At 38.2% G+C, this 12,741-nt stretch overlaps 1 protein-coding gene across 2 annotated transcripts in view; it reads left to right on the top strand.

The window, feature by feature from the left end:
• Window positions 1-12,741, top strand: part of whrnb (whirlin b) — an 82,385-nt gene that overhangs the window by 33,676 nt on the left and 35,968 nt on the right. For both annotated transcript variants that reach the window (XM_060884282.1, XM_060884281.1), the window contains exon 3: window positions 1,765-1,890. In XM_060884282.1, coding sequence (XP_060740265.1) covers window positions 1,765-1,890 — 126 coding nt within the window. The remainder of the gene's footprint in view (window positions 1-1,764; window positions 1,891-12,741) is intronic.

The following is a 12,741-nucleotide window of genomic DNA, read 5'->3' as shown; positions in this document are numbered from 1 at the left end:
TGACTAAACAGGGGGCACGGTGGCTTAGTGGTTAGCACGTTCGCCTCACACCTCCAGGGTTGGGGGTTCGATTCCCGCCTCTGCCTTGTGTGTGTGGAGTTTGCATGTTCTCCCCGTGCCTCGGGGGTTTCCTCCGGGTACTCTGGTTTCCTCCCCGGTCCAAAGACATGCATGGTAGGTTGATTGGCATCTCTGGAAAATTGTCCGTAGTGTGTGATTGCGTGAGTGAATGAGAGTGTGTGTGTGTGTGTGCCCTGCGATGGGTTGGCACTCCGTCCAGGGTGTATCCTGCCTTGATGCCCGATGACGCCTGAGATAGGCACAGGCTCCCTGTGACCCGAGGTAGTTTGGATAAGCTGTAGAAAATGAGTGAGTGAGAGAGCTAGACTGAGATTTTTTGGTGTCCAATGGTAATGGATGGATGGATGGATGGATGGATGGATGGATGGATGGATGGATGGATGGATGGATGGATAGGTAGAGAAAATCAAAAGTCTACACCAACCTGTTAGAGCAGGATTTTTCAATGTAAAAATAACACCAAGATAAATCTAAAGATCCAGAGGATAGGAGAAAAATGTACACACATGTACACAGACCCTTTTATAATGGTGCATGTAAATGTGCTTAAAATTAAATTCATGTTCAGAATGTTTTTTACTGTTATATTCCTGTCACCGAATTCATCCTGATTTTTACTCAGTTAAAGAGTAACCTGTGATTAACTGAAAGTTGAAGCTGTTTCTGTAGTATTTCCTCTTGGTTTCTTCTGACTGCTGAAGTCATGGTTCACAGCATTTTCTTGTTTCCTCTTAATCATTAATCATTTCATTTTTTAATGTATTTGCTTTACTTTTCATCACAAAAGCTTGCAATTTAAAAATGGATAATTTTTTAAATCCACTGTAGATGGTTGGATGGTTGGACAGACAAACAGGTGGAAGGAGAGACAGACGGATGATTAGATGGATGGAGGATTAAGGGAATGGAGGTTTAGCTGAAGAGATGGATGGATGGATGAATGGATGTTTGATAGAAAAATAATTAGATAAATAAATAGCTGGTTAGATGGATGACTTTGATGCATAGATGGGTGGATGGATGGATGGATTGTTAGATGGACACATGAATGAATGTTCTATGTACATGGAAAGATAAATGGTTCAAAGGGTGTTAGGGTTAATAGGTGGATGGTTGGATTGATAGAAAGATGGATAAATAGATGGTAAGATGGAAATATAAATGGATGTTCCAAATAAATGGATAGATAGGTGGTTGGAGGGTTGATTAGATAGACAGATTAATGGAGGTATGGTTGGATTGGCAGACAGAGGGTTCGTAATTGGTCAGATGAATAGATGAATGGATGTTTGAAGGATAGATGGATAAAACAAGTAGATGGATAGATGGATGGTTAGTCTGATGACTGGATAGTTGGTTAGGTGGGGAGAAAGATGGATGTTAGATGGATAGATTGATGGAAGAGTAGATGGATGGTTAGATGGGTACATGAATGGATGTTCTAATAGATGGATAAATAGATGGTTGGAAGGACAGATCAATAGAGGAATGCTAGGATTGACAGACCAATAGATGGATTGTTAGATGGAGAGAGGGATGGATGTAATCTGGATAGATCAATGGAACAGTAGATGTAGGTCAGAAGATCCTTAATAGCTCTTGCTAATAGAGCATGATGGATTGAGTAGAGATTTGTAAAGCTGTTCTATGTTCGAGTGTTTTTGTATGTATTCGTCTCTCCAGGTCACCATCTCCTTGGATGATGGACGTCCGCTGGGACTGATGATACGTGGAGGAGCAGAATATTCCCTCGGCATTTATATAGCCGGAGTGGACCACGGATCAGCAGCAGAGTGTGGAGGATTAAAGGTAAAACCCAACGATAAAATATATCACATACTGAATGTAATTAAATCAGGTATTAACAGTAATTTTAGTTCTATGCAATCCTGCATCACAGAAAAGTAAACAGTGAAAATAAAGCTAAATAAAAGCAGAGCATCTTTTTTTGGCCCTTTTTTCTTCCCCTGGTCGGAGTAACAGCTACAATCTTTACTGAATTAGATACATGGAGTTAAGATACATGGTGTACGCATATTCTTGTTATTTCTTTCTTTCTTTCTTTCTTTCTTTCTTTCTTTCACGTGGGAAGACAACTCTACAGTTTTGCCAGCATTGCAACTCTAAGAAAAGATTTTGAGCTTTACTGAATTCAAAGTTTACACACTAATACCAGCACAACAGTCATAAAAAAGCAGCTATTCTGAATTCAGGAAGCTAGAGTGATGGTAGTAAGGGTGCACTGAGGTCTGTCAGTTTGCTGATTATTGTAAAGTCCGAGTGAGCCAAGGTTTTGAGCAGCCTCAGGACATTGCTGAACATGAACTGCTTCACAAAGTATGATCTTGCTGACTGAATGTGAGAAAGATACCTGAGATGTCAGACTATATACCTCCAGATCTCCAAACCGGAGAGCGTTGCAGAACTGAGGTCACATTTAATGCAGTTTATTCAAGCCATTAGCTAATTAGAAAAAATCAGTCAGCTGAGTATGGAGAGGTACAAGAAGGAAAGAAGAAATATGTGTAAAGCTGAAGCCAGGCCTTGATTTGATGACAAAAAAAGATTTACAAACCACATTACCTTGGATGCATCAGGATTTATTTTTTGTCATTTTTTGGCTAATGTGGTGGAGTGGAGTGCTTGGTGCAGCCTGTTGTACTGTAGCTTCAGCGCCGATCTGTGAACATTCATTTCCAGTCAGGCATGAAAGTCAGTGTTAACCCTTTAAGCTAGGGCAAATTTATTCAGGGTTAGAAACTTGGAGGATTTTTTTTTAATTAAGCTAAATTACATCCTCTGATCTATGATTCCACGCCATACCATTAATGATTCCCTCAGAAGGTCTATGGCGGTCTACCGTTGTAGAAAAAGAAGTTCTTCAGAGGCTTTTTGGATAGTTATGGATAGGTTCCTCTCTCTCTCTCTGTTTTCTCCCAGGAGAACATACCCAAAAGTCTTTTTCTTAGAACAAAAACAGGAACAATGTTAACCAAAGCTGTTTGAATGGTTAATGCTTTGTAGCTTGGCTCTAGAGAAAAAAGTCTTTTGTAGGTTTCTGCGTAGACTTTATAGGATCTCAGTAGGTAGACAAACTAAAGAACACTTTAGAGAACAAGATGGTGCTTTTCTTTATTTTTCTCTGAGTGCCACTTTCCATTTTAGAGTGTATTGTGCAAATCACATGAATTACTGTAGACTAGATTATAAATAATTTTGTCCATTACATGAAGAAATAAATTCCTTGAATATTCCTGTTCTCTGACTACTATTCTGCAATACATGTTTTCAACATTGGTTCTACTTCTGTTGTTGGATATTACATAGAACCTTCATTGACCTGCTTCTTTTATTTCATATATTACGCGATCCTACAAAAATAATCGTGAAATTGCTCAATTCACAATATAGTATTATCTACAACAGACCATACTTGTAGCACTGGAGTCACGAGGACCAGCGTCAAGCCCAAGACCAAGTCTTTAGGAGTCAAGGCCAGATCAAGATCAAGTCCTATGGAAAGCAACCACGAAGCAAGATTAAGAGTAAAAGACCAACAAATCCTTTTTGAATCCAAGCCTTTACTTCAGCTAGTTGGATTCATGCACTGAGCCAATGATTTGTCTGGTCTAAAAGAAAAATGTACTTTTTTGCATCTAAAATCACAAGCATTGTGTTATTTTTTTTTTTACAATTCAGACGAGACAGACTCCCAAAGCCGAGACAAGTTCAAGAACAAAACAGAATAAATCCAACATAAGTGCGAGTCAATACAAAAAACATCTTGATCTCTAGTACTACAAAGATTCTGTGCTGCAAATTTGTTAGAAAAAACAAAAGCTGATGGAGTACAAATACATGAGAGATGGGAATTTAAGACAAGGCAGAGATAAGCCTATGTGAGCTCTTTTTTAAAATCTCTCCTAATACTCAATATTAGTGTTTATCCATTGAATTGTGAATCACTAATGAATAGTTTAGACTTTCCAACGTTCGCAATAACCCTAAGAAAGCTAGATTTCGATTTTTAGACTTTTTCCTAATAGTAAACTTTCTTGTTATTTTGTCTGAAAGTGTTTATCAGGGTGAGCGTCTGCGCTGCTGCTTGTCTTTGCTAGCTGTTGGAGCACTTCATTCCCTGCTCATCGTGAACCATTCATTTCATGAGCCAATCTGGTCCATGGAATAATCAGCTCTAGTTTTTTGCTAACGCAGAAGCACATCCCTCAGGCTTTCCTTAAAAATATTATGGTTTGTAGTAACAGTAAAAAAAAAAGGGTCGGTAGGTAGGTCTATTTTTTTTTTTTCAAGTTTTAATGTGAAAAAAAAGTACAATTTTGGTGACGGTGATTACGTAGGTATGAATTTAAACAAATTAGCATATCGTGACGTCACTGACTGGGTCTTCAACCCGTGCCTTCGGGCGCATCATTGCAAACCTCATTTTGACGCAGGCAATATAGACCACAAACAAATTTGTTTGAATGCTGACCGCGAACATTTTGTTTACTGCAGCCGCAGCCATCATTACCAAGCGCGAACCGTTGACTCCGACAGTGAATGAGAGGATGAGACGAAGCGAACGCGAAGGCCATAGTGTGACATCCGTTAACCAATAGTGTAAACATAGATGACGTCACAGGTTTTTATTTAAAAGAAAGAACGTAGCCTTCGTTTGTATGTAGGCCTGGGCAATTTATATATTCACAATACTTACTAAAATATAATTCATATTATTTTATTGCTTTTGTATTAGTTGTTTGATGAGTAAAAAAATTTACAGTCGGTCGGACTTAAAGCAAAAAATAAAAAAATTTGAGTCGGTCCTAAATTGACAGGTTCGGTCGGGTTACGGCAAACAAGAATATTTTTAAGGATGGCCTCAGCTCTGGAAACAGACATCAACATTCTCAGATCTTTGAGCACCTATGAAAATATTCATCTTCTGAATGCTATTTTTTGGGGGGGAGGGGGTGTGATTGTTCTGATTTGGGTGAAAGTGAGAAAAAAAACAACAACAAACAGCAGGATTTATTTTTAAAATGGTGGATCTGAGCTGTGTGATGATGCACAAGGTCACGAGAAGAGACTTGATCTGTTTATCTTACACTCGAGTTCACTTTTTTATATATAATACAGAGTATGTGAAATTGAACTTGTACGCAAAAGAAAAAGTAATATTAGGCTAAAGAACATTTTGGAACTGAAGTAGAGAAATGGACTGATACAGAATGAATGACCTCACACAGAAATACACATCCAGGGCACACACACACATACACACACAAATCCTGCACAAACGTACTCATACAGCACTACAAGGCTTTTGCAGTAAGAGCTGGGAATCATAATCCACTTTATTTTTATTTGCATACTGTACTTCCTTAGGCCATTTATTATAAGCCTGTTCTACAAACCTCTCTCTCTCTCTCTCTCTCTCTCTCTCGCTCTCTCAAAGCTGCACTTTTTTTTTATTACTCTTTATCCTGGGCTAGTTGTCACTGATCGTCCTACAGATTTCACTTCCAACCCCACTGCAGCAAAAACATTAAATATGAATAAACACTCTTCATGTTTAGAAAGATTAGATTTAATGGAATAGATTAAAAGATAGCTCTATTTCACAGTTTATTTGCAAAAAAAAGTAGAGGTCCAACTAAAGAGTAACGTGGCAGAAAACTGCTAGAAATATCAAATCCCAGTGATTTTACAGTCGTCCATGGCAGAGAACCAAGAGAGAAAAATTGCCTTTGCTCTATGAGTGCAAGGGATGTTACAGTATTCTCTCTCTTTCTCTCTCTCTTTCTCTAGCCAATCGTGTATTTCTGTGAGATCAGTTATGTGATAGAGGTTAGATACCATGCTGTTACACTGCCCTGTGATGCAGCATGAGCAACAGTTTACAAAAAAGAAAAAGCAGCCGGTCAATGGGGAGGTGAACAAAATAAGACTTCCAGATAAGTTGGTCTAAAATACATGTAATGTAGTTTTCAGATGCTCTTGTTTTAGTTAGTGCCGTGTCTTGTGTTATGTTCTCATCAAATTAACCATGGTTTGTCTCTATCCTTTCACCTGTTTTTTGTCTTACAAGGTACAGAATGAGAGTTTGTAGCTGCTGTTACATGAATGACAGCTTGTTTTGCTGGCATTCCACATAAAAAGGAACTGTAGATTAATGTTAATTTCGTCACCTATTTTTAATTTAGTCTTAGTCTTAGTCTTGTGCCATCATAGTCTTAGTCTTAGTCTATGTCCTTGTTAGTTTTAGTCATATTTAGTCATTCACATATCTTTTTTTTGTTAGTCAAGTTTTAGTCGACTGAAAGTCTCGTCATTTTAGTCTAGTTTTAGTCAAAAGAAAACTCAAGGTATCTTAGTCAAGTTTTAGTCGACTAAAAGTCTTTTAATTTTAGTCTAGTTTTAGTCAAAAAATTGTAATCTTTTTTAAAATAACACATTATTACTGAGATTATTACTGATAGACATTTCAGTAAAAAAAAGTGTTTCACATATGTTTCCCTCGAACTTGACTGCACGTCACATTTTTTACTTTATTGATACTGCTTTTAATCATAATGCAAAGACCGGTCATCGGGACATAAGCTGTCATGTACAATAAAAGAGCCTGCGCAGCGACAGGAAATATAATTTAACACAAAAAGCCTGCCTAGACCAGGGGTGGACTTGCACTCAGGATTTATTATTATTTTTTTTTTTTTAGCGCCGTGTGGACAAATTCTTTCTACGCACACACTAAACAGCGCGAAGCTACGAACTCGTTCTGAATATTTTAAAGGCGTAACAGCTGATGAAAAATCAGAGACAATTGTAGACGAAAATGAAGAGAGATTTTATCTTAGTTTTATTTTATACAAAACATTTTTGTCTCGTCTTTTTTCGTCAACAATAATGCATGTTAATTTAGTCTTAGTCAGCGTTTTTGGACAGTGGTGCAGTCTTTTCATCGTCTCGTCTTAGTCATGAAAAAAAAAAGGTTGTTGACGAACATATTTCGTCTCGTCTCGTCTGACGAAATTAACACTACTGTAGATGGATTAAAAAAACAGTCATTCAATATACATCCATGTCTACAGCACCACCCATATTAAACATGCTTTTTTTGCACATTTACTCAATCGCTGTTTTAAACACCAAATTTCAATACCTCATCAAACTGTATATATGTTTACTAAAAGGCTCTTCGTCTACAATCCTCTATTTCTGCACAATGTATTGTATAATATACAGTATGCACACTGGTCAACTGGTTTGTCCTGTCGTGTTTTGTGTCTGTTTGTACTATCTTTTGTCTCACACATTTACATTTTACCGCATTTGGCAGACTTTTTTATCCAGAGCGACTTACATCTTATTTATACAGCTGAGCAATTGAGGGTTAACTGCCTTGCTCAGGGACCCAGGAGTGGCACCTGGGTGACACCTGGGTGGCCCTGTGATTCAAACTCACAGCCTTCTGATCAGTAGCCCAACACCTTGTCCGCTAAACTACTGTACCACATCCCCTCACACTGTTTGCATTAGGATGCACACGATGCACTTTATGTAGCTAGCACAACTTACGCTATGTACTTAGCTCTGTGTTGTTTTATCTAGCACCATGTCTCATTTGTACACTGTGTACTGTGTCAGCTATATACTGTATGGTTGAAATGACAATAAAAACTTCTTGACCTGTCTTGACTTGACTTGACTTGACTAAAACCTACGTATTTGCTGTAGTATAAAAGGAATAAAACACTTTAAGCCGTAATGTTATTGAAAAGTGATTAAATAATTTAAATAATTAAGTACTGCATCAAACCAGGAATTTATAATTATTAGTATTTTTTTTAGGAGATAATCTGACAAAATCAAAATTATTTATATTTAAATTTACACATGTTTTTTACAAATGGTTCCATATAATATAAAATAAACATCTGGCGTTTCGAGTCCTTGATTTGTCTTAGGGAGTTTAAACAGAAAAAAAATTAGGACCTTACTTTATAATTTGAATTGCTCAGTGCTGGGCTTTTAGTTTTATTGAGTTTCAATTTAAGAGCTAAAGGATTTGGGTATTGACAAGTCAAAGAGGTGCTGTGAAGAGTATTAGGGGAAAAAGCTCGATGTTTTTAAGTTAAAGCTGTGACTCAAAGAGGGAGATCAGTATTACAAACTGCTCTCTTAAGGCGCCGTAAATATCTTCCAGTCAGCCAGCTGTGAATAATGCTTTTAGTGAGGTGCTGGACTCAGTGACGTTGTGCCATAAAGCAGATTGGTAGTAATAACGATCTACCTGACTCGTGTGGAGGTGTTTTTCTCTGCTGTTACTTTATATGTGTGAGAATTGAGACAGCTGTCTGATTGGCTTTGCCCTCTCATTGGGACTGTGAACCTCCTGGGTCGATAACCAGCATTTCATCAATGTGTCTGCACTGCTAGAATACACACACACTCACACACACACTCACACAAACCACACACATCGTCACATACTGAGACTTTGTCAAACGTGGTCTGAACACACAAGTTTGTACCATCAGAAAAAAATAGGTTTATTTGGAGAAAGGTGTCATAAACACAGGTTTGTTTTGCTCACCATGGATCAATTATGCAGCAATGTCCAGTTTATTAGAACTTATGACAACAGTGCAAAAGACTGTTGTTAAGCAACAATGCATTTAATAATAAGGAAATTTAACATTTCTGGCCCTGCGATGGGTTGGCACTCCGTCCAGGGTGTATCCTGCCTTGATGCCCGATGACGCCTGAGATAGGCACAGGCTCCCCGTGACCCGAGGTAGTTCGGATAAGCGGTAGAAGATGAATGAATGAATGAACATTTCTGCATTTAAAATCATTATATAGAGCAGTACACATTAATTAAACAAAGTCAGTCTTTGCTGCTATAACTCTGATTTATAAAGAAAAAAATCTTAGTTTTTGGGTAGAGTTTTAAAAGGAAATTAGCTTGTAGCTTTCATTTTATCTGGGAGAATCTGACAGTTCTTTTGGAAACTTCTTTATTTTGCACTCGAAACCTCACAGCCTTCATTCGTTTTTTTTTTTTTGTTTGTTTGTTTTTTTATCAGAAAATTGTTATTTAATATATTTAATTTTTTTCTGTAACATTTTTTCTGTTTAATTTATTATTGGCAAAATGATGTTTGGAATTTTTTTTCTTTGTTAGTTTGTTTTTTTCAGATGCCACAAAATGAACATTTCTACTAAAGAAATAAAGTGCCTAAGACTTTCGCACAGTAGCTTTTACTGTTCGTATTTAATTATTTTTTTTTTAAATGAGGCCAAAATATTGGATTTCCGTCTTATGGGTGTTTTGTGGGTTTCCTTATTAAGTATTATATTACTTTGTCATGGCACAGCTCCAGAGTATGAAAGTAGACACTCAGGGCTTTGGGAAGTTGTAGTTTTTCTGGTTTCGTCGAGACAACTATGTGTGATATATGAGAAAAATTCCAAAAACACCAAAAAGGTTTTGACACAAATCAATATATATTATTAAGTGCATGGTGATATCAGATCAAATCTCAAGGCATCTATAAGCATGTAAAATATTAAACCGTTATCTTCCACCACTTAAATTCTGTGTAAGGCTAAAACATTTCCAAATGGCATAAAACCTCTCAAATGGTATAATGCCATTAGGAATTGCACAAAGCATCTAAAAAAAGCAGACAGCCTCTAGAAATAACAAAAAAAATGGCACAAAAGAAATGGTACAAAAAAGGTAAAAAAACGGCACAAAAGAACACGTCCAAATGACACAAACCACAAACAAATGCCACAAAATGTCGCCAAATGGCGCAAAATTAAATCCCAACTGCCAGTAGCATGAAACTCTCAATAATAAAAATGGGCAATTTCGCAATAAAAAGTCTGAAATGTTCTCATCTCATTTAGTTACTTAATTCAATTTCTCCCCCAGAAAGCTTGTTTATAACATTTATTGCAGATTATTCAGGTTATGTTTTTAATATGTTTATGAAAAGGTTTACATCTCAACATATTAGAACAAGTACATTAATATGACTCATGTCAGATCTTCTGTCATGGAAAATTATACAACATCTTCTAACCAATCAGATTTGAGCTCTAGGCTTTGTTTCTTTAGTGAGAACTGCAGCACAGATGCACCAGAGCTGTTTGGTTACAGCTCAAAAAGAGAAAAGGAAGAAAAATTTATTGAGGTTTTTTTTTCCTGAATGTCTGACGGTTGAATGGAGAGTTTGTGAAAGCTGTATTCACTTTTTTCCAGCAGCACCGCGTTAAAGTTTGTTCGTTCATTAAAATATGAGATGGAGTGGCCTGAAGGAGAAAGTCAGATTAATGAATTGACTCGAGAGTGTAGAGTCCAGACGATGGTAACAGCCTCAAATCAGCCCACGATGACAGCTCCGATCTTTCTCCATCCGTTTGTGAACTTCAGAGGAACTTATCTTGACTGATGCACAAGTGTTTGTCCCATCTGTAAGGCCCTGTGTTGGGTCTAATTAACATCTGGCCTCATCACAGCACGGTTGGATATGACTGCATCTGAGTGTCGGAGGACGCGTCTATCAGTCAGACGCCGCCGCCGACGTCTGGACCGTTCTTGAGATGGATGTAGGGATGGCGCTAAGGCAGAGGACCTTTTTTTTCAGCATGTGTGTGAGTGCTCTCCGGTGTGGTATAATAGTACACTTTGTTTTCCTGTGTATTTTATGACCAGCTGGAGAACACTGAGGGGGAAAAATATAGTAGTGCCGTAGATCTCCTCGAGATAGCCAAGGCTTGCCTCGAATCAGGTTAGTGCTATTGTAGAGCAGAGAGAGAGAGAGAGAGAGAGAGAGAGAGAGAGAGAGACTAAGAAAGAGAGTGAGTCCTTGAGGGTTGGTCCTAAGCAGACGCTCCACTTTTCAAAGCAAAAAGGGATTTATAGACGCAGGAGGTTGTAGTGGAAATAGCACAGAGATTAAGAAAAGAGCGATCGACCCTTAAGAGGGAAAGACGTGCACTGTATATTGATGTGTACGAATAATGATATGAAAAAAAGATTTGATAGAAGATGAAAGAAGCTTGACAACGATCTCTGAGATTCTGGGACTTATAAAACAGGTGCTCTCATTTCTTTCTCTCTTTCTCTCTTTTACTCATCCTGCTGTACTGTACTTCAACAAATTACAGCTCACTTCCTCTACTGAGTCCTCTGCATTAGCACAAAAAAAAGGGAACAAACATGAATGCATCAATATCTAATCTCCCTCCTGTCTTCTTTCTGCACAGGGCAGAACAAAGAAGAAAATAAAAGCGTGTCAGTAACCACCACGGTGTAAAAACGATAGCTGATTTATCCTCTCTTTGATGATTCCCCATTCATTCTTCTCTCTTCCTGAATCCATTCCAAAGCCCAGTTATTATTTGGCCAACTGGATATGAAAGTAATATTGACCTTTACTAAATGCCTGTGCATCCATTCATCCATCCATCCATCCTTCCATCCAACAATGCATTTATCCATCCATTCATCCATCCATCCATCCATCCATCCACCCATTCATCCATCCATCCATTCATTCATCCAGTTTCCATCCATCCATTCATCCATCCACCCATCCCTCCATCCATTTATCCATCCATCCATCCATCCATCCATCCATCCATCCATCTACCCATCCCTCCATCCATTTATCCATCCATCCATCCATCCATCCATTCATTCATCCAGTTTCCATCCATCCATCCATCCATCCATCCATCCATCCATTTATCCATCCATCCAACCATGCATTTATCCATCCATTCATCCATCCATCCATCCATCCACCCATTCATCCATCCATCCATTTATCCATCCATCCAATTCTCCATCCATCCATTCATTCATCCAGTTTCCATCCATCCATCCATCCATGTATCCATCCATCCATCCATCCATTCATTCATCCAATTTCCATCCATCCATCCATCCATCCATTCATCCATCCATCCATCCATCCATCCATCCATTTATCCATCCATCCATTCATTCATCCAGTTTCCATCCATCCATCCATCCATCCATCCATCCATCCTTCCATCCACCCATCCATTCATCCATCCATCCATCCTTCCATCCACCCATCCATTCATCCATCCATCCATCCATTTATTTACATTTACATTTACATTTACAGCATTTGGCAGACGCCCTTATCCAGAGCGCCCTCATCCATTTATCCATCCATCCAACCATGCATTTATCCATCCATTCATCCATCCATTTATACAGCCACACATTTATCCATCCTTCCATCCATCCATCCATCCATCCATCCATCCCGCCAGCCAGCCAGCCATCAAATCCTAGATCAGTCCATTCATTCATGTCCAGTCAAATCATGAAGCTTTTATAGTCATTTTAACCATATATAGCTGTTGCAGTACACAGTGAAATGAGACGTTTCTCCAGGATCATGGTGCTGCATAAAACAAAGACAGAGATAAGGACTTAAGTAAGTTAGTCCTAGATACATAAAGTGCATCTGTGTGTGTATTGTGCTCTGTACAGTTCAGTTCAGTTCAATTCATCCATCCATCCACCCATACATCCATCTATTCATCCATACATCCAGCCACGCATTCATCCATCCATCCATCCATCCTGGGCTTTTATTAAATTCT

The sequence above is a fragment of the Tachysurus vachellii genome, chromosome 12, assembly GCF_030014155.1.
Source record: "Tachysurus vachellii isolate PV-2020 chromosome 12, HZAU_Pvac_v1, whole genome shotgun sequence".
Taxonomy (NCBI): domain Eukaryota; kingdom Metazoa; phylum Chordata; class Actinopteri; order Siluriformes; family Bagridae; genus Tachysurus; species Tachysurus vachellii.
Note: the sequence above shows the minus strand (reverse complement) of the source record. Positions and strands in the feature narration are given on the sequence as shown.